The 22,619-nt window shown below is 39.9% G+C and overlaps 1 protein-coding gene across 1 annotated transcript in view; it reads left to right on the top strand.

The window, feature by feature from the left end:
- Nucleotides 1-4,327: 4,327 nt before the first annotated feature.
- Nucleotides 4,328-22,619, top strand: part of LOC119779996 (inter-alpha-trypsin inhibitor heavy chain H3-like) — a 72,787-nt gene continuing 54,495 nt past the window's right edge. The window contains exons 1-12 of the mRNA XM_038279883.1: nucleotides 4,328-4,485; nucleotides 7,490-7,650; nucleotides 7,801-7,905; nucleotides 8,071-8,233; nucleotides 8,329-8,439; nucleotides 11,889-12,017; nucleotides 12,158-12,274; nucleotides 13,136-13,304; nucleotides 13,378-13,488; nucleotides 14,418-14,599; nucleotides 14,720-14,899; nucleotides 14,992-15,116. Of these exons, the coding sequence (XP_038135811.1) occupies nucleotides 8,087-8,233; nucleotides 8,329-8,439; nucleotides 11,889-12,017; nucleotides 12,158-12,274; nucleotides 13,136-13,304; nucleotides 13,378-13,488; nucleotides 14,418-14,599; nucleotides 14,720-14,899; nucleotides 14,992-15,116 (1,271 nt within the window). The 5' untranslated portion in view covers nucleotides 4,328-4,485; nucleotides 7,490-7,650; nucleotides 7,801-7,905; nucleotides 8,071-8,086. The remainder of the gene's footprint in view (nucleotides 4,486-7,489; nucleotides 7,651-7,800; nucleotides 7,906-8,070; nucleotides 8,234-8,328; nucleotides 8,440-11,888; nucleotides 12,018-12,157; nucleotides 12,275-13,135; nucleotides 13,305-13,377; nucleotides 13,489-14,417; nucleotides 14,600-14,719; nucleotides 14,900-14,991; nucleotides 15,117-22,619) is intronic.

The raw sequence follows: 22,619 nt of genomic DNA, 5'->3' as shown, positions 1-22,619 counted from the left end.
CTGCTTGGAAGAGGAGCACCAGGTAAAAGTTCTATGGCACAATCGTATGGTCTATGTGGAGGTAGGGACGTCGCACTGACCTTACTGAAGACGGGGGCTAAGTCGTGGTACTCAGAGGGAACTGAAGAAAGGTCAGGAGAGTCCATCTCCCCCCCACCTCTAGGAGGCCCCAACATCGGGGCAGCAGAACGAAGGCATGTTTCGTGGCACGTAGTAGACCATGATTCCAGGAGACGTTTGGTCCAATTTATGTGAGGGTTATGCTTCTCCAACCACTCGAATCCGAGGACCAGGGGGGAACATGCAGAGGGAAACACAAAGAAGGTGATAGTTTCTCGGTGGTTACCTGACAAAAGTAGCTCGAGGGGCTGGGTTTGGTGGGTAACACGATGAAGTCTCTTTCCGTCTATGGCGGACACACTGAGAGGCTGAGACAGGGGAACGGTTTTAATCTGGAGCTGCTGGACGAGGTCTGAGTCCATTAGATTACACTCACAGCCTGAGTCGATGAAGGCGGAGAAAGAGAGACTCTGGTTATTACAGAAAAGGGTGGCTGGCAGCAACAGTCGAGGAGATTTAATTGAATTTATATGGCCCGCCAGACTCCTCATATCCTCTGGCGGGCCCCGGCTTTTGATTTTGCCGGGCAGGAGGCGATAAAGTGACCACTCTCACCACAGTAGATACAAAGTTTTCCTAGAAAACGCCTCTGTCTCTCCTCAGGAGAGAGCCTAGTGTGTCCCACCTGCATAGGCTCATAATCCCTTTCGCCTGAATGAGAGGCCTGAACAGGCAATGATAGAGACTGGGGCTTAGATCTCTGTGTGGGCATCTGCTCTGTAGAGGGAGAGAGAACAGCCATGTTATGAGAGGCAGAGGAAAAGTTACCTTGCTTCTTAGAACTGTTTCTGGCTCGAATTCTGTTATCTAATCTGATGGAGAGACGAATTAAATCTTCGAGGGAGGCTGGTTCATCGAGGGTAGCAAGTTCATCTTTGATTTGTTCATTTAGAGCCATGAAAAATGCTCCTTTTAGAGCGCTCTGGTTCCATCCGGAAGCTGCCGCTTTTACCCGGAAGTTAATTGAAAAATCTGCCACTGAAGAATTACCTTGTTTAAGGTTGAAAAGAGCTCTGGAATCAATCGTTTGGTCTGTCTCCTGGTTAAAGACCTGGGAAAATTCAGCAATGAAGTCAGAAAAACGGCAATTTAAACCGTCGTCGATGGCAAATCTTGCCTGAGCCCATTCTAAAGCTCTTCCTGTTAACTGAGAGAGAATGAACATTATCTTCTTGTGATCTGTAGAAAAACAACCAGGAGAGTTCAGAAAAATCAGCCGGCACTGGAATAGGAATCCCTTACAATCTTTCATGTTACCAGAGAATTTTTCTGGGAGACTAGGACGGAACTCTGATGACGTCACAGGTTGTGACCTCGGGGGAGGAACTGAACCCGGAAATGGTTGCTGTACGGATGTAGCATTTGCGCCATTGAAGTAGTTAACGTAGCCTTGAATAGCTTGGTTCTGTCTTTCAATATGGGCGTTTAACTCACGTAAAGCCAGGCTCAATCCTTGGATTTGGGCAGCCTGTTCTTCTAGTCGACGGAGATGGTAATCTGCTGGGCCTTGAGTTTGGCCGCAGTGTTCTGTCACGATCGGTTCTCTATTGGAGACCCAAAGATGCAGAACACCACTGACGGACACAGGATGAAAAGTTTAACAAGTTTATTTGCACAATCACACTGAATATGCAGAAGGCTGGTTCGGGCCTGGATTCTGGTTTCACCGGAGTCTGCGTGAGAGACAGCACAGTTAAGGACTGTTGGCGGGACTTGGTTTTCAATGATGCACAGATGGTACCTTGAGGGTTCTTGAGGTTCTCTTTGGGAGAGTCACTGTTGGTTCTGGAGAAGGATTGAGTAGCAGAGTCCGTTAGCTGCTTCAGCATCTCACGTCTAGTTTGAGCAGACCTTGGCCTTGGTTTCCCAGCTCTAGCCCAGAGCTGCTTGGAGGTTGTCTGAGAATCTTCAGGGTTTGGCTCTGAGGGTCGGCTCGGCAGGTTAGCTCTTCCAGAGCTTTCACGGAGGAAGCACGAGTTTCCTAGAGGCACAGAAACAGAGGTTAGAGTCCAACTAGGGATTAGAGTCATGGAGATAATCACTGAGATCAAGGCTTTAGCGCTGACCAACTGGAACAACACTGCGGCGTTGAGGCAAGGTCTGAAGGCAGCTTATGTAGTGGATCCTCTGATGATCTTGATGAGCTGCACCTGTGCAGGAGGCTCCCTCAGAGGATCCACGGCGGACTCTGCTGGAGAAAGATGGGATTCTCTCCAGCTCCCAACAAGTGTATATGAGAGCGTTCTAATAGTGTTTATGAGAGCGTTCTAATAGTTTATATGAGAGCGTTCTAATAGTGTTTATGAGAGCGTTCTAATAGTGTTTATGAGAGCATTCTAGTAGTGTATATGAGAGCTTTCTAATAGTGTATATGAGAGCGTTCTAATAGTGTTTATGAGAGCGTTCTAATAGTGTATATGAGAGCGTTCTAGTAGTGTATATGAGAGCGTTCTAATAGTGTATATGAGAGCTTTCTAATAGTGTATATGAGAGCGTTCTAATAGTCTTTATGAGAGCGTTCTAATAGTGTATATGAGAGCGTTCTAGTAGTGTATATGAGAGCGTTCTAATAGTGTATATGAGAGCGTTCTAATAGTGTATATGAGAGCGTTCTAATAGTGTATATGAGAGCGTTCTAATAGTGTATATGAGAGCTTTCTAATAGTGTATATGAGAGCGTTCTAATAGTGTATATGAGAGCTTTCTAATAGTGTTTATGAGAGCGTTCTAATAGTGTATATGAGAGCGTTCTAGTAGTGTATATGAGAGCGTTCTAATAGTGTATATGAGAGCTTTCTAATAGTGTATATGAGAGCGTTCTAATAGTGTTTATGAGAGCGTTCTAATAGTGTATATGAGAGCTTTCTAATAGTGTATATGAGAGCTTTCTAATAGTGTATATGAGAGCGTTCTAGTAGTGTATATGAGAGCTTTTTAATAGTGTATATGAAAGCTTTCTAGTAGTGTGTATGAAAGGTAAAGCTTTTCACCAGTTTATATGAACAGTTCTCACTACTTTGTATGAGAGCTTTTGAGTAGATTATATAAGAGGTCAATGTTTTCACTAGTTTATATGAGAGCTTTTTACTAGTGTTTGTGTGAGGTTTTCAGTATATTATATGGAAGAGTGTAATTTAATATGTGTATATGCAAGTTAATTCTGATTTATGTCCCTGGGGGCACCTCATACAGAACAGTAACTTGGTTGCTGCTTCAGGTAAACAGCGCCAACTCAGCAGAGGGCAGGAAAACACTCCAGATGGCCAGGACAGAACTTTGTGCTATTCCGGTTGATTGACAGGCAGATATTGCTGTCTCCACATCTGTTAAAAACAATGGATGGTACAGTACCAGCAACAGGTAATGCTTTTTAATGTTTTTAGCTTAGGGCTTCTTCGAGGAGTGCGATGCAACCACCAGCAAAGTCAGACCACAGCTCAAGAGTTTCCACAATGTGGAGCTTGATGTACATGTAAAATATTGGGGTCTTTACTTTCATGGAGTTAGATGGAGGAGGAAATTAACTTCTCAGACTGTGGTTTAAAAACAGTTCTCCCATAGATTGTGATGTCAGAGGAATGGACCACACTTAATGCTTAACCCTAACTATGCACTCCTGTTAATTAAAGGAGATAGATAGTTATTCATTCAGTCAGCACTTTGTTTTATCTTTGTACACTTGAGCTCAAGACAGATCATAATACACAGCTCCGTGTTCTGCCCTGCTCTGGTAACACAGGATTTCACCAACAACTTAAGAAGCACAGAAAGAGACAAAATTGACAGTTTCTCACATAGTTAATTCCTCACAAACCAAAGTATTTGTTGAAATAACCTTGAGTCTAAGGGTGTCTAGGCTATTACAAAAACATCTAAAACTGGGAAAACAGCTTCAGAGGAGTCAATAAGATAAGACTTGCATTCCGCCTTGTCTACCAGGACAATCAATTGATTTTTGATTTTTTTTCCCCCACAACTCAGTTAACCCTTTAAGAAGGCTCTAGTCCTCAACGTAGCTCTCATGGGTTAGGGTCCTCATCATTTTTACCTTTCTTGCATGTCTACCCCCTCAATTTCAACCCTCCTCTCTGCTCAGATTCAAATAAAGGCCGATGGTCTAAAAAAAGGTGGAACTGATGTTGTAGGTTGTCATTTTTTTTTTTTTTTTTTTTTACAGATTAATGGGAGTGAGAGGGAGGAGTCTAAAATAAGTTTCTTCAAAACAAACTTACATTGTACATGCTGAGTTGGAATTCAGACAGTGGCATCTGTTTGAATCAAATCCTAGGCTTCATGGGGAAAGCAGTGATGCTACTCTCCCTTTTTGGGATTGTTGTGGCTTTGGCTACTGCGCAACCAAAAAAGGTACATTCTCACAACACTTGCACTGAAAATTTAAACATTTAATTAACTAGATAACTTTGTGTTAAAAAAAAATGACATGCTTATGCTTGTCTGTGTTTACAAACTGAACTCAAACTGTGCACATGTTTTTAAATTGTCAAGTTTGTAAAGCTAACATTGGAACATGTGAAATTAGATTAGGTGATTTTTAAAGCAAACCAAAACTCTTTAACATGGAGAAATGTTGTGCTATGAGTACTTAGAGAGTGTGGTAATATGTGTCTGACATGTTCTAACAGTTTTTAACTAATCGGTTACTTCATTTGAAATGAACCATACTATCGGTTACTTCATTTGAAATGAACCATACTAAATAATAATTTTATTTTTGAAGGAATATCCAGGCAACATAATCATTCAATGCCTCCATTGCTAAATATATATAAAACGTATCTACTAAACAAAAAAACAAAAACAAAATAATACAGACATAAGTCAATATTCTCATGAGCAATAGATTTTAACAAAAACATGCCCAAATGACCAACCGAGATCCAAGTATGATTCGTTGTTCTTTTTTCCCCTTCTAAAAAGGTGTGTTTTTTGTGGTAGGGAATGCTGTAACCTGTAAATGTTAACTACTAAATCTAGAAGAAAAAGGTATATAATGCAAAAAAAACTTTACATAAAATATTACATTCATGAAGGAGCTCACTAACAAATTTTTAAAAACACTGATAAGCATTATAAAAAAATAAAAAAAAATTTTGCATTTTTTTCCTGATCACCTCCAAATTTTCAGATAATCATAAAATGTGTGCCTTACTAAATAATTACTGTAAGGGTGTTGTGGTTACATGTGTTATTTCAAACAACTTATTCTAGTTATAAGGAAAATTTTGTTTTTATAAGTATTTATGATTTGCTGATAATGTAAAATAGAAATGTATTTATATCAGTTTAGGTCCTATATAAATGTGAGAAAAAAAAAGTACACATCAATATATTTGTTAAGTAAAAAAAACTGCCCTGTGAAATATCCAAACAACAGTTCAAAGATCAGTCAGACAGGGTTCAAATTTGTTTTTACTGTGCAAGAACAAACCTGGCTGAGGACATCACTGTTTACTTTAAACGGATGGGTGTTTATTTTTACTTCTCGGACATGTTTTTCTTTATTACAATGTTGCAGAACAAAGGTCAGATTGTTTATCTGGAGCTAATCGCTTTAAATACAGTGGCTTAATCTTGGTAACCAAAAGTGTCAGGCAGTAAGTTGCATTGCTGGAGTTTGGCCCACATTTTTAGAACTGGTAAGCAGTAGCAGGCAAAGTCAGTAGAAGAAAGCAAGTGCACCCTTTCTGAGGCTGCCCTTGGAAAGGTTGCTAAGTGATGATTTGAATCCAGCCTGAGATATATATATATATATATATATATATATATATATATATATATATATATATATATATATATATATATATATATATATATATATATATATATATATATATATATATATATATATATATATATATATATGAGTATATAGCCAAGAAATGACTCGTTTGTGCAGGAGGGGAATTAAGTAAACAAGAGGAGAAAATATATCTGTGCAAGAAGCATTAGATCTATAGGAGCAGAAAGCAAGATTTGATGGAGAAGAGAATATATCTAAAGGCAGAAGTTTTGAATGTGAGCATTACATGTTTTGAGTACAAGTAGTTTAAATCCTCATCTCAAATTGATTCCAAATGGCTCTTGGATTTTGGCAGGGAAAATCTTCCATACAAATGACCCCCTTTGCACGTCAGTAAGTTTATCAGAGGCCTGGCAATGAACCATATATTTTGTTCAGGTGTGTTGAAGAAGAAATACATGCAAATGCTACAGGGGGTGGTACTTAAAGACTTATGTTGCCTTCCCTTGATATAGCAGTTGCTTTTGTCCCCAAGCACAGTGGGGTGAGGATTGCATCTGTGGATTTGTCTAGTAAAGGGTCTGCAGTCCTTAGACACTTGGAGAGAATGTAATAGTCTTATTTAGTTTTTTTTTATATACCACCAATTCACAACACATGTCACCTCAAGGCACTTGACAGTTCACCAGATCATACAGTCAAATTGATACAAAGGTTTCTATCTAAGGAAAACCACTTGATTGCATCGACTCATTGACTCGAATGCAATCCCTTGCATGCTTGTAGTGACAGTGGAAAGGAAAAAATCCCTTTTAACAGGAGGAAACCTCCAGCAGAACCAGGCTCAGTGTGAGCGGCTATCTGCGGAGGCCGACTGGGGTTCAAGGAGACAGAAGCAGAGATACAAAAAGCAACTGCAAAAGGCGGCCCCGTCCAGGAAACATACAGCCAGGCAGACAAGCTCCAAGCCAACTCCCATTTCAGAGGATGAAGAGAACACATCCAGCCAGTTACAGTCAGAGCAACAGGACAACACTGAAAAACAGGCTTATCTCCAGCATCTATATATCCATTCAGCTTTTAGAAATTCTAGGAACCACAAGTAAACCTGCAGATCTTGCTTTACAAGACTTTGAACTCAACTTGAGCAGCAGTTAAGGAATAATTGATTGTGAATCCAAATTATATATATATATATATATATATATATATATATATATATATATATATATATATATATATATATATATATATATATATATATATATATATATATATATATATATATATATATATATATATATATATATATATATATATTTACGCCAAAGAATAGGGATTTCATTTAATATTAAATGTAAACTTTTCAAGGGTTTTTTTTCAGTCAGAGGATTTTTATTGTTCACTATTTTAGCTCTGCTCTCTCAACTCAATTTCATTCTAGGCACAATATACATTGTATGTAATCTTACAAATAGAACTTCAAAATGTAAATTATTTCATACGAAATAATTCTGAAGTTTGGCAGTACAAATTCTCAAAGTTTGCTGTGTTGATTGTTTGGAAGAAGTCCTTAATCTTTTTTTTGTTTTCTTTGTGTTTACACAGGATGACTGGGATATATACAGATTTCATATCTCCTCCAATGTGACCAGTCGTTATGCTACCACTGTTATAACAAGCCGTGTTATAAATCGCATGAATGAATCAAAAGAAATTGAATTCCATGTCCAGATTCCAAAAAATGCCTTCATCAGTAAATTTAAAATGTGAGTGGAAGAAAAATATACCTGGATATGTCTGATTTTTTTACTATGCTTACAATTTATTTGTTTTTCTATTTATTTCTGATAAACCCGGGTTAACCATAATTTGAAAAAAACAAAACAAAACAAAAAAAACCCTTCCTCCTTCTTCAGGAATATTGACGGTCAAATATATGATTGAGTTGTGAAAACCAAGGAGCAGGCTCAGCAGCAGTACAATCAGGCTGTGTCCCGTGGTCAGAGTGCTGGTATTGTAAGGTAATGACTGCTTAATTCACTGAAATATAAGTTTCTTGTTTTTTTTACAGTCCTTTTTTTTGTCTACATGCAAAAGACATTTACATATTGCGTTATAACTAAACTTAAACATATTCCAAACAAAAGCTTATGACTTCATTAAATAATACAAATTTCCCCATGTAGCTCTGTGGGGAGAACCATGGAGGAATTTAAAACCTCTGTAACTGTGGCAGCCCACAAAAAGATCACCTTTGAACTCACTTATGAGGAACTGCTGAAACGCACCCATGGAAAATACGAGCTACTAATCCATGCTCAACCCATGCAGCCTGTGAAAGACTTCAAGGTTTTTAGATTGTTCTGAACATCTTGTTGTGTGATGTGTCCTGTGAAGACAGATGTTTCTAACTGGCTGGTTTGTTTTATTTTACTCACAATCAGGTTGATGTGTATATTCATGAAAAAGCAGGCATCAGTTACATTGGTGTGAAAGGAGGACTTAGCACCAAAGCTTTGGCCAATGCCATCACCAAAACCCTTGCAGACAAACAGGTACAGTTGGTTTCAATGTGTTTTTTTTCTTCTTTTTTACAGTTAACAAACTTGCAACCAGTGTTCCCTCTAAACTGCGCGCTTGCACAAGTGCGCACTGCTCACACAATTGCACTCTGCAACATTCTCAGCTAACAAGAAAATTTATACAGCACATAAAATAAAATCCAATATAAAATGTAAATCAATTAGACGGACAAAATGGAGAAACTAAGAAAAGTTTTTGCTTGCCATAAACATGTTAAATACAATAATAATAATAATGATAAAAGTGTACAGGGAATACATTCATCTTCTTTATTCATTATTTAATTTGGGCTCTTACAACATCTCAGCCAGCTGGATGTGTAAGCTGGCTTTATTGAATCCACAAAACATAGTTTTTCTGGCACATAATATAGCTACTCTTCAATGCCATTCTTGTATACCACTATTAATTAAGTTGTAAAATAAAAGAAGTTACATTTAAGTATTGTAGTTAGATTAATATATGTTTAATAAAACATTGTCCTTTAAAAAAAGTTCAGCAAATATTTTTATTCAGCACATCAAAAACTGCTACAGGTGCATAAATAAATAATCCAACAGGTGGAAGAATAATCCCCAATTACCAAATACCCCAAATACCAAAATTATTTACCAGTCTAAGCTTCCAGAGCAACAAAGCTCACCCATTTGTAACAGCTCTGCTATCCAACATGCTCACAGTTTAAGACACACTTTTTAAAATGTATATAATGAAGCAAAAATGTTAACTGTTTATCAGGACATTCCCAGGTAGGTGCCTTGGAAGTACTTAGATGAAAGGAGCTAAAGGAGATCTCACAGCTTGTGGATTTTTTGCTACATGGCAGCATCCTGCGATTATTGTGAAAGAAGATATAGATTAATAAATCCTATCAAAACAGCATCCAAAAAGCTCTTAAAGTGGCTTATTTGGGAAAACGGAGAAGTGAGAAGTACAAATGTAAAAATAGATTAAATTGCACTCAGATTTGTTTATATTATAGTGACATTTAATAAAATGTCTTATTTATGGATAATAAACATGAAATGCTATACTAGTAGAAATGCAGAAAAAAAACTGTAAACGAATAGTTACAGGCAGGCCAGCTGACAGCTTTGCTGGGGCCACAACACAGTCTTTTTGGCCCCCCCGCTACACCAAACACTGGACTTCTGAAAACCTCAAATTCGCAGCGATTTGCAGCGAAATTAACTTTAAAAGTTGCAGCCCGGCGTTGTCCTTTTCAAACCATTTCATGTTGGGTGGGGGGAGTTCTAATTGGCCCTTATTTAAAGAAAACATACAACTTATATCTAATGCAGATATTTTTTTATATATATTTATGTCAGGTCTAAGCACCTAAAACATCATACATACATACAGGGAAAGAAAGAAGGCACATAGACAATTAATTTAGTTTACTCGTGAAGAGAGTAGGAAGAGGCTGTGGAGTTTACAAATCTCCAACCCACTCTGCTGGTCTTCAACTTTCTCCTCGCTATTTATTGAAGTCAGGGGATGTCCCTAATTACACAAGCTGAGGTTTAACTAAGGGAAAGGGAAACAAAATTATCTTACTTTAAACCTCAGCACATATGTTAAAACAAAGCATGTGGTTGTTTTACAATTATATTGTTCCAAGATAGATTATGTTCAGGCCTCTTTCACAACCCGTCTGTTGCATGACCTTTATCTGGAACGATCTTTAGCAAGAGTTAACAAACGATGAATCACACATTATACATCATAATAGTTCATTAGTACACAACCCATGAAACACAAACGGAATATAAATAAAATATTTCTAACAATTTAGTTACTCTAGACACTGAGTTATAGGAATTTATACTGTAACGCAAGCTTCAGCACATATCATAGTGCAAAATGTAAATGTTTTTAATGTGAACAAAAGCTATGTCTGAAAAGTATGTCTCAGTTCTTCCAGATCAGAAACATGGCCAAAGCTGGACTCTTACATACAGCATACTACACATGTCATGAATAAGTTGTTGTTGGATCTTTTTACTTTATTTATTTTAAATGGACCAAATCACTTAAAAAATCTGTATGTTCACCAAGACACATGAAAAATACAGGGAACATTGTTTGCAAGCCAACATTTTTTTATTTTAAATAACATAGTATATTACTCTTTACTGTTGTATGATATAGCACTAGAAATTTACATGTTTTAATGCATTAATTATTTAACAGATATTTTTTCTCCAACCCCCTCTTATAACTTCTCCTTTCCGAATCAGGCTTGAGTCCTGATTTTGTAATAAAATGGGGAAGCAACAGTTAAAAAATATATAGTTACCAATTTTCTGGCCTCACAGAATAATAGAAAAAGATTTGCACAATAAAATAAAACATGACACAATGTTTTCCATCCATCCATCCATCCATCCATCCATCCATCCATCCATCCATCCATCCATCCATCCATCCATCCATCCATCCATCCATCCATCCATCCATCCATCCATCCATCCATCCATCCATTATCTGACACGCTTGGCCCGAGTGGGGTCGCGAGGGGTGCTGTTGCCTATCTCTAGCAGTCAATGGGTGAGAGGCGGGGTACACCCTGGATAGGTCTATTCCTGGCTCACTTTTTTTTTTTTTTATCTCATTACCAATTGGCTTAAATGGCAATATGCTATACAAGTAGTATTATATCTTCTCTGATTTTTATAAGCAGATCTTAAGAGTTATTACCAGGCTCAGCAAGGAAACACTCAATGGAAGGCAGTTTCTTGAAATGAGAGCCTTAACTGTGGCAATATGGGAGGTTCAAGCAGTCCCAACATGAATTGTGGAGTGTATGCAAATTATTCACCATTTTTAACTTGAATTATGGGAATAAAATTGCTGCGACGTTGTTATAACTCTTCCAAAGCCAAATCGGATCTGTTTTCTGTCCTCTTCATGACTGTCTGTCGTTTTTTTTTTTTTTTTTTATTAAAAGACTTTTATTGTAAAAAAGACCCATACAGAATATAGTAGAATAGAAAATCCCTTCATTGTCCCACAATGGGAAAATTCTGGTATTTATAAAAGCAAAAATATTACAGAAAAAATGGTCACACAAATGTGGACCTTAGAAAAATGCATAAGAATAACATAATAGTGAAGGGTTAAAGTTTAAACAATAAAATACTGTACTGTAAAGTGTATACAGTACAATATACCAAGGATTTGTTTAAATCCCCAAAACGTACTCACAACAAATTGTCTGGGAAAAAAATAACCTTTTTGACCAAAAAAATTAGGGGTACAACATAACAACTACTAGTTCTCCAGTATGCATTAGGAAGTAAGTGGAAGCTAATATCCAAAGCACTTAAAAATGTGCAAATGTAAAAATACTATAAAAACACAAATAAAAAGCAAAATCTTTTACTGTGCAATATATAAAACCCACTTTTCTATATTTCAGGCATGGGTATATTTCTATCCTACAGAAGACCAACAAAGAGCCTGCGACAGCTGTGGAGAGCAAGGTATGAATGGAGATCTGGTCATTTCATATGACGTCAATCGAGACAATGGGCTGGGTGATATCAAGGTAAAACACTCCTGAAAATAATAGCTGCCTATTAGCAGCATATTTATGAATATGTTGTTTGAAAAATGGCCAAAAATACCTACTATCTTGAAAATCATATTTTGATCCCTCATTAACATGTAGTTCTTCTTTCCTTTAAGACTTCGGATGGATACTTTGTCCATCACTTTGCTCTATCTAACCTTGCCAGAATACCCAAGAATGTCGTCTTTGTTACTGATAAAAGTGGCTCAATGAGTGGCAGAAAAATACAACAGGTAAAAATTTTTGAAAAGTTTAAGAGGAATATCTTGAATCTGAAGTTTGAAGATATTGTGGATGAATTTCACGATTTTATTATAAGAATCGCCCTCTCAACTTTAAAAAAATGCACATAGACAACCCTGTACCCCCTTCTGAGAGGAAACGCCTACTAATAGGCATTTAAAAGCTGCGTTAATAGGCTTTTAAAAGTTGCTGTTCTCATAGCTCATACAAGCTTCCTGTGCCCGAACGTCCAACCTAACCCCTAAATCCCTCAATCACTATATAGAGCGGAGACCTAGTGGACTTTATAGCAAACTCAGTTAACCTACCATTCGGACCGATGATCACTGCTTTTTGCTCCCCATTGGTCAGGTAACTCCTCCTTTGTTATTAGTCACCGCTGTCGGGTAGAGACAGCAAATAGGCCGGTGTGACAGCAAATCCCATAATGCTTTGCAAGAAGAGCTCTCTGTGCAAATCATTCCGGGATATATCTGGCTCTTCTGGGGCCTTTCTTTGCTTGTCATACACTTCGTAAACACTTTTTCTCTTACGATCCTTGGCCATTTTCAAAGAACCATGGTAAGAAAGATGAGCTTCAATGACTGTCTGAACCTCGTGCTCACCACAGCCCGAAAGTGTGCATGCACACAAAAAGACAGCTAACGGCCCATGAAGGACGGCCTTACGTAAACATACCACCAGAATGACTGACAGTTAGGAGGAGCACTTATTTAGATGATCCATCCGGAAACAAAAGATCGTCCTCTATACCTTTATGTGAATGCTTTCTTAATAAAAGTTGTCGTATATCCAAAACAAATTTAGTTTGATTGTTTCCTACAATAACACTTCTGTTAATGTGTGCACAGACCAGAACAGCTTTAATCCACATTCTGAATGACCTGGCAGAGGATGACTTCTTTGGTATCATCACTTTTCATAGTAAAATTTTTTTCTGGAAAAGAGAACTTGTTCAGGCCACGAGTCTAAATCTGCAGGGAGCCAAGCAATTTGCACAGGATATAAGTGCACAGGGAGGTGAGATTTGTTGAAAGGAAAATTAAAATATTTCTTAGCAGGACGGCAGATAATTTTTTTCCGCCTGTTCTAGGTACAAACATCAATTCAGCATTGTTGGAAGGGGCACGTATGTTGAATGTAAATCCCAGAGAAGGTTCAGCTTCCATCCTTATACTTCTCACAGATGGAGAACCAACATCAGGTTATTCAAAGCTCACATGCATGCACTCGAACATGAGACAACAACCTAAAAAAAATTATTAATAGTTCAAAATTAGTTTTTGTATCTTTCCTTACAATCATGCTGTATTTAAAAAAAAAAATTATATATATATATATATATATATATATATATATAGAAAGAAGGAAACATTAACAGAATTTATTCAAGTCATGGCTAACAAAATCATATATAAGCACAGATTGCAGAGAAAGATCTCACCTTCTATCTCAGGACTTAATACATCTTTAACATTCAGCTGAGGAACCAGCAAAAAGACTGAGAGCTTCAACATGCTTTTTAGTTTATCCAAAAGGATACCAGGGGTTTCGTTCCCCCAAAGCCCCATTCCAGCCCTTTTCACACAACACCACAGCATTACCATATAAGGTGATGCTAGAGCCTCTTTGATATTCTGGTATGCCAACATAAAAATGTCCAATTGGCTGACTGACACAGAAAGTGAACAGATACAGAAATAAACAGGTATATGAGTTATTTAGAGCAGAAAATAGAATAAAAGAAAAAATCTCCAACAACATCAAGAGCAAATGATAACTTGCTTTAAAAAATAAAATTAAAAGCATAAAAAACCAGAGCCCTGTCTTGAAGTGTCCAAGTTGTTAAAAGTAATACTCTCAAGAAGGAAAATCCATAGTTTTGTTTTAAATTACATACAATGTTGACCATGTACCATCACACTTCAGTGATCATTGGTCTTGGTATTTTGAAAGTTTTAAGATATATATACTGATGTACGTATGTGTGTGTGTGTGTGTGTGTGTGGGGGGTGTGTGTGTGTGTGTGTGTGTGTGTGTGTGTGTGTGTGTACTTTTTAACATTTTTGGCAGCTGTCTAATTTTATTACAGTTATAAACTGATCTCAGTCTGTATTTCATGTGTCATTATAGGAGTAACAAATATTGAGAAAATACAAACAAATGTGAGACAGGCGATTGCAGGAGCATTTCCACTCTACTGCCTTGGTTTTGGTTTTGATGTCAACTTTGAGTTCTTGGAGAAGATGTCATTGAAAAACAGTGGTGTAGCAAGACGGATTTATGAAGACTCTGATGCTGATTTACAGCTCAAGGTATTCCTATCCATTTTAACAATAACGTTTGATCAACCAATTTCCTGACTTTTAACAAAAAAATGAAGCATCACAGAAAAGCAAATACAGAAAATAGCAAGCAATACTTTATACCCACAGGGTTTCTATGAAGAGGTGGCCACTCCTCTCCTCAAAGATGTGATAATGGTATATGCCGGTGCAACCAATCTGACGCAGACAAATTTCAGTCAGTATTATAACGGCTCTGAGCTTGTGGTGGCTGGTGAGCTCATTGACAACAACATTGAAACATTTGTGCCACAAGTTGTGGCCATCTCAGTAAGAATCAAACCACAAAATAAAAATAGTACTACTTTTTCTTTTTTTTTTCTTTTTTGCACTGGAATTAATTTCTATTTTCATTTTGACAGAGCAATAGAAAAGTAATATTCTCTCAAAAAAATGACTCCGTGGATACTTCAACTGGAACAGTAAATGGTGGACTTCTTCAGAGGGTCTGGGCCTACCTCACTGTTAAACAACTTTTGGAGAAAGAGTAAGATACAAATATGTGTCATTTCTATTTCTTTGTTTTATTATCATAATTTATGTAATTGTCAGCTGAAATTACAATATATGGCTCTATAAAGGGTTTTTGTTTAAAATTATATTTTCTTTACCTGACATTTACCTTATATTCTGAACACCATTTGTACAATTTTGCTCTGCATCTGCATCACCATGAATACCAAAAGTTATGCATATCCTACATATGCAGTTATTTTCTAATCGTAGTAAAACTTAATAATGGTAAGAGAAGGGCTTTTTTGTTGCCATGCATATTCAAATTTAAAAACATAAAATTATTTTTTAGCAACATGTATTGCTATTTGGACATCTGTGAATTAAAATAATTGACCTAGCTTCCAGATTGAAAGATAATATTTCAGTAAAAAAAAAAAAAAAATCAAAGTGTGTGTTGGCCTGGTGGTTAGAGCAGTGCGCTTCTGCTCTGAGAAGGTTGTAAGTACCCGATTCGATCCCCACAGCTAGCACTCTGAGTTTCTGAGCAAGACCCTTAACCCTACAAGTTCTGTCTGTCCAAAATTTCTCCTTGATTATTCGGCAGGGAATATATAATTTTGAATGCATGATTTTTATAAAAGTCTCAAAAAAATGTTCAGGTTAACATTGCAATTAAAAATAATAATAATAATAATAATAATTGAAGTTTATTAATCTCACATTGGAGAAATTTGCCTCTGCATTTAATTCATCCCCTTTGGGAGCAGTGGGCTGCGGTGTTCTGTCTTAACTGTGGGGTTACAGGTCTTGCTCAGGGACACAGAGTGCAGGCTGTGGGGATCGAACCGTGTACTTGGGATTGTAATACACCTAGTGGTGCAACCTGGACACATCTTCAGTGACTCTCCCGAGATCACTGGGTGTTTCGGGTCTTAGTCATACACCCTCACTTGGGCGACCCAGCCGGGGGTGATCAGTTCCCCGACTTGTGTCCAGGTAGCGCACTACGCCACGCCTCCCCCCTCCTCAACCAGAGCCACCGTGAAGCCTTTTCAGCTGCTTCCAAGATGTTCTTGGTTGCTCTTCGTCTCTGCAGACCGCAAATCCCTAGGAGTCCAAGGACACAGTGTAGAGATCTGCCTGCGAAGCCCCTGCAGCCCACTTCAATAGGCTCACAGCGGGCCTTCCAGCCATTCCTCCGGCACTCAGCCACAAGTTCTGTGTAATTAGCCCTCTTCCTCTCCTGGGCTTCCTCTATTCTGTCCTCCCAAGGAACAGTTAGTTCAAGCAGCAAAACCTGCCTGGTGGAAGTTGATGACAGCACCATGTCCGGGCGGAGTGTCGTGGCTGCGATGTAATCCGGGAATCTCAACTGCCTCCCCAGATCGACCAAGAGCTGCCAGTCCCTTGCTGTCGTGAGCAGGCCCCCTTGGGTCTTCTTGGAGGGTTGCAGTTTCTCCCCTGCTCGAACAAAGGCAATCATGCTCCTGCTTAGAGGTTGACTCTTGCTGGTGTTTATGCCAGTGCAGATGGTATCTGCTATTGCCCGCAGGACCTGGTCATGGCGCCAGCGGTAATCTGCCATCTCCCAGGGCCTTTGGGCAGCAGCTTAGGATGTGCTCAAGAGACCCTTTCCTCTGGCAGAGCTGACACGCAGGTGATTCTATCAGGCCCCAGGTGAACAGGTTAGTGGGGCTTGGGAGGACATCATACACCGCTTGGACGAGGAACCTGAAATGATGTGGCTCCGCCCTCCATATATCAGTCCAGGTGATCTTACGGCTGGAAACATGCTCCCACTTGGTCCAGGCCCCCTGCTTGCTCATGCCCACCACCCTGCTGAAGCGAGCTTCTTCCACCTCTGCCCGAACCTCCTCTTGGATGAGTTTACGCCTGTCCTTCCCTGTCACTCTGTTGTAGCAGGGCTTCGGGTTGCTGCCCAGCCCTGCCCGCCCTGTGGCCACTGTACCCACCATGGTGCTGTGACGCAGCCTCGCCTCGGCTCTTTCCACTGCGTCCTTGGCACGCCACTTCCTTCCAGTGCGGACCTCTATCCCTGCTGAAGACACCTTCCCATCAGTGGAGTCTCTGTAGAGAAGGACTTCTCTAGCCCGGGCAACCTTGAACTCCTCTGACACGCTGCTCAACGGGAGCGTGAGCTTGGTCCCATGTCCAAACAGGGCAATACTGCTCAGACTGCGAGGCAAGCCCAGCCACCTGCGCAGGTACTGACTGATCTTCCTCTCAAAGCCCTCCACGGTCGTAAGTGGGATCTCATACATCAGCAAAGGCCAGAGGAGACGGGGCAGGATGTTGTGCTGATAGATCCAAGCCTTGAACTTCCCAGGAAGTCCAGACTTGTCAACAGCTAGGAGCCACTGCTTAAGGTTGGTGCTGGTTGCTTTCTGGCAGCGGTGTCCTTCAGATCACCAGTGAAGAGCTTTCCAAGACTCTTCACTGGTTTTTCAGACACAGATGGAATAGTGGTATTTCCCAGGCTGAAGCGGAAGCGGTCCGTCACCTTCCCTTTCCGCAAGACCAGGGATCTGGACTTCCCAGGCTTGAAACTCATCCTTGCCCAAGAGATGAGTCTATCCAGGCCTTGCAGCAAACCATCTGCACCCAGGCACTGATGTAGTAGTTACCGTGAGGTCATCCTTCTAAGAGCACAAGCACACTGCTCTAACCGCTAGGCCAACACTCCCTCTATTGTGCAATGGCTACCTATTTTCATGTCGGAGAAAAAATGTCTAGAAAATAATTTTAGCTGCTAATTTAGTAGGGCTACAAAATATTTTAGTCTTAACAGTTTGTTATCAACATTGCATTAGCAGAGTGAGTTTGCTTGAATAAAATTAACCATTAAGCCTTCTTTGCTAACACTGTCTGCAAGCTAAATCGTGGCAGTATTTTGGTTCACAAACACACCGGAATTCACCTTATACCGCTCCAGTTTAAGTCATTCAAGTCCAAACCAAAACAGGTCACCCAATCGCAATGCATTATTATGGTTTAAAGCGAGACATTTAGCTGTGGGAAAATCAAGAGCTACTGAGTTCACAGCTGAAACAAAATAAACATGGCAGCACAGAAGGACATACGCATAGCGGCTGCTATCACATTAATTTTACCTGTAACCATTTTCGAAAGAGGAGCAGAAAGATCTCATAATCTGAAGTTGGTGTGGTTTCTCATGGCTTCTGCTCCTATTATAGTGATTCACTAAAAACCCTTTGGTAAGCAGGCACTAGATGTCACTTGGAAAATTCTCTCTGAACAGGACAGCCCTCCTTTCCCCAAACAGATTATGGGAGCGTCCCACATTGATTAGGGCTAAACCTGATTATGATTCTGGCTTTCAAGGTTACCACTTCTCATATAAGGCTTTACCACAGCATTAAAATCAGAAAGAAAATAAAAACTCCTTGCATAGCAGAGCAAGACATCCAAGAGCTTATCAGACTACAGAGGCCTGAAATGGCATGTCAAATATAATTAATAACAGTAGAATTACAAAAAAACAAAAAACTAGAAAGCTCTCTTGCTGGATTTATTACCTCGCAAAATGTATAAAAAAGTATATGACAGGACAATACTTTTTAAAAGAAGTGCTTGGTAATTGTCCTTTAGGTAGAGGTGGTAAAAATGGAGATTTTTCCATAACAGACAAAGCAAGCACGGCATCAATCTATTCATGCAAAGACAACACAAAATGTCACAAAAATATACTTAATATATTAAAAAAACCAGCTGTCTACAATGGCATGGGTGTTTTTTTTGTTTTATTTTGTGTTTCACCAAAATTCTGTAATAACTTTGACTTGTAAGCAAGAAGATGTAGGGACCATACTTTCTTCGCCCTGAAAATTAACTTATCTACATTGTAAACCATGAAGTCAAAATGTCAGGGCACGGAGTGTAGGACCTAGAATTCAGGCAGACAGATCAGAGTGATTTCAAACAAAGTCTTTATTTACTGCTCAGAAAAATGTAAAATCTGCTTTTAAGTTCAGTCCGAGCCAAGAGGAAGTAGTGGAATCCAGCCAGATGAATTCTCCACAGCATGCGGTGGGAGCCGCACAGAGAGTTCCAGGAGTGAAGCAGAGCTGACTGACGAGCAGAAGCCAGTAGAAGCAATAGATCAGAAGTATCTGGAGTGAAAATATAAAGACAGTGTCAATGCAGGAGCAGAATTCCTGGCAACGAGATCAGAAATCTGAAAGGGCACTGAAGGGAAATTTAAGCCGGGGTCGGGAGACAGATCCCAGCTTGTTAGCAGGCAGTATCAAAATAGCAGTTCCGAGACAGGTCAGGCAAAACAGATCAGAACTGGGGATCAAGCAAAACTCATACATCCAGGGGCAGAAACTAGTCAGGATATGGTAATCAGAACACACATCTTGAAGCTGAGGGCTGTCTTAATTACTCATTCTATTCACCTGTCTAGCTCTGCCCTGTTTCTCATCACTGCTCATATGATCCAACTGCTCCTATTCAAACTTCTTGGTCCGAACCATCAGGGGCAGATTATTCTCGAGCATTGTGTGAGAGTTCTCTAGTGTACCCAGTTGTGTTTCTGATTAGCTGATCCTGACTAGTTTCTAGTTTTGCATGCCCCTGTCTGATCTGTTTGCCTGACCTGTCTCCGGACTCCCTTCGATCTGACCTCCTGCCAGTTCTGCAGTCTTCTTGGTTTCAGCATCTGGAACTCTCTTGCAGCATCCACTGCGTCTTGTCAGCCAACCAGCTGGAATAATCCTCGTTCTCTGGGCACGGACTGAACTGTCAAACCAGGTTATTTAACTTACTCCACTATCTGTCTCGCCTTGAATACTGGGTCCTCTTTTCCGAATCATTGCTCACTAGGTATGCTAGAGAACTGTCACACATGGCTGGAATGCTCTGGAACTAATGGCTGGGAAGGCACAGTTTAAATAGGAACTGGAACAGATGGATCTGAGGAGTGAGAAAGTAAACTGGTTGGAGCTATACAGGTGGTGTGATGATTTTATCTAAAGCTCGGACCCACATGCAGTGAAACCAATTCAGAGAGAAACAGATGAAAAGTTTAACAGGTTTATTGAAGAGTTAGGCTCGGTGCTTAGTTGCTCAGAACTCAGCTCGACCGGAACTGGAAGGGGAAGGGAAGACAAGACGATTAGTTCAGGCTAAGTGGGAAATTTCATTCGTGGATATTAGGGATGTGACGATTTATGAAAACCGTCCGAACTGTTCTGTTCGACTGTCTCGGTTCGATTCGCGTGTGATTCGTTCGGTTCATGTGCTGCTCCTTTTTCTCATAAGCGAAGCGTTTACACTCCAGAGCAGAAGGTGGCAGTACTGCGACCAAAGCCAACCACCAGTAGTAAACAAGAAGAAGAAGAAGCGAAGCAGCTTAGCCGGCTGTAGCAGAAAAAAATCAGTTGTTGTAGAGAATTGTGTCGGAATGGCGAGTGGGAAAGAACAGGAGTTGGAAGACGCGCCAGCAGCACTTTATAGGTCTGCTGTATGGGACCACTTTGCATTTAGAGTGACCTACGATGACGGCGGAAAGAAAGTTGTGGATAAAAGTGCAACAGTGTGCAAGCATTGTGCAACACGTTTTGTTTATGCTAACAGCACCATATCATGCTAACCCCGAAATCCCTCATACTCCTTCAGCAACCCCCGCTCCGCCCGCTGCGCTCAAGACCCCACTGTGGCTCCCGTCCGCTCCCCTCTGAGTCCCTTGGAGATGGTAGAGAGCATGCGTGAGATGATTAAATTCAAAGCAGCAAAACATACGGAAATTATCCAGGGTTTCCGCGGATCATTTAAAATAATTACAATCCATTATTTTTTGGGGGATTTTTTCATCAAATTCATAAATTTTTATGGGATTTCGGTGTAACAATCAACATATACCGAATCGAACCGAACCGAAAACCGTGACCATGAAACCGTGAATCGAACCGAACCATGGATTTTGTGAACCGTTCCACCCCTAGTGGATATGGAGAAGAGGCTCTGGTGGTTCACTCATGTTTCCAGAGGAGTTGTAGGATCTTTGACTTCAAAATGTGTGCTGTTTTCCAGTGTTATTCTGGTTCGGTGGAGGGCGGAATAGGGTTTACCCAGAACTCGGATGGTTGTTGGTGAACGGAGAAACTGACTGCCACTCAGATTTCCTGCGGTACTTGAACGGTTCATAATGGAGATGATTCCCTTGCTCAGAGAGTTACAGTTAGGGCCAGAAATATTTGGACAGTAACAAATTTTTCGCGAGTTGGGCTCTGCATGCCACCGCATTGGATTTGAAATGAAACCTTTACAACAGAATTCAAGTGCAGATTGTAACGTTTAATTTAAAGGGTTGAACAAAAATATCTGATAGAAAATGTAGGAATTGTACACATTTCTTTACAAACACTCCACATTTTAGGAGCTCAAAAGTAATTGGACAAATGAACATAACCCAAACAAAATATTTTTTTTTCAATATTTTGTTGCGAATCCTTTGGAGGCAATCACTGCCTTAAGTCTGGAACCCATGGACATCACCAAACGCTGGGTTTCCTCCTTCTTAATGCTTTGCCAGGCCTTTACAGCCGCAGTCTTCAGGTCTTGCTTGTTTGTGGGTCTTTCCGTCTGAAGTCTGGATTTGAGCAAGTGAAATGCATGCTCAATTGGGTTAAGATCTGGTGATTGACTTGGCCATTGCAGAATGTTCCAATTTTTCAAGCACTCATGAACTCCTGGGTAGCTTTGGCTGTATGCTTGGGGTCATTGTCCATCTGTACTGTGAAGCGCCGTCCGATCAACTTTGCAGCATTTGGTTGAATCTGGGCTGAAATTATATCCCGGTACACTTCAGAATTCATCCGGCTACTCATGTCTGCTGTTATGTCATCAATAAACACAAGTGACCCAGTGCCATTGAAAGCCATGCATGCCCATGCCATCACGTTGCCTCCACCATGTTTTACAGAGGATGTGGTGTGCCTTGGATCATGTGCCGTTCCCTTTCTTCTCCAAACTTTTTTCTTCTCATCATTCTGGTACAGGTTGATCTTTGTCTCATCTGTCCATAGAATACTTTTCCAGAACTGGGCTGGCTTCTTGATGTGTTTTTTGGCAAATTTAACTCTGGCCTGTCTATTTTTGGAATTGATGAATGGTTTGCATCTAGATGTGAACCCTTTGTATTTACTTTCATGGAGTCTTCTCTTTACTGTTGACTTAGAGACAGATACACCTACTTCCCTGAGGGTGTTCTGGACTTCGGTTGTTGTTGTGAACGGGTTCTTCTTCACCAAAGAGAGTATGCGGCGATCATCCACCGCCGTTGTCTTCCGTGGACGCCCAGGCCTTTTTGAGTTCCCAAGCTCACCAGTGAATTCCTTTTTTCTCAGAATGTACCCGACTGTTGATTTTGCTACTCCAAGCATGTCTGCTATCTCTCTGATGGATTTGTTCTTTTTTTCAGCCTCAGGATGTTCTGCTTCACCTCAATTGTGAGTTCCTTTGACCGCAGGTTGTCTGGTCACAGCAACAG

This window comes from Cyprinodon tularosa, unplaced genomic scaffold (genome assembly GCF_016077235.1).
Source record: "Cyprinodon tularosa strain WSP-4 unplaced genomic scaffold, ASM1607723v1 ctg154, whole genome shotgun sequence".
NCBI lineage: Eukaryota > Metazoa > Chordata > Actinopteri > Cyprinodontiformes > Cyprinodontidae > Cyprinodon > Cyprinodon tularosa.
The sequence above is the reverse complement of the archived record's forward strand: the minus strand, read 5'-3'. Positions and strand labels throughout refer to the sequence as shown.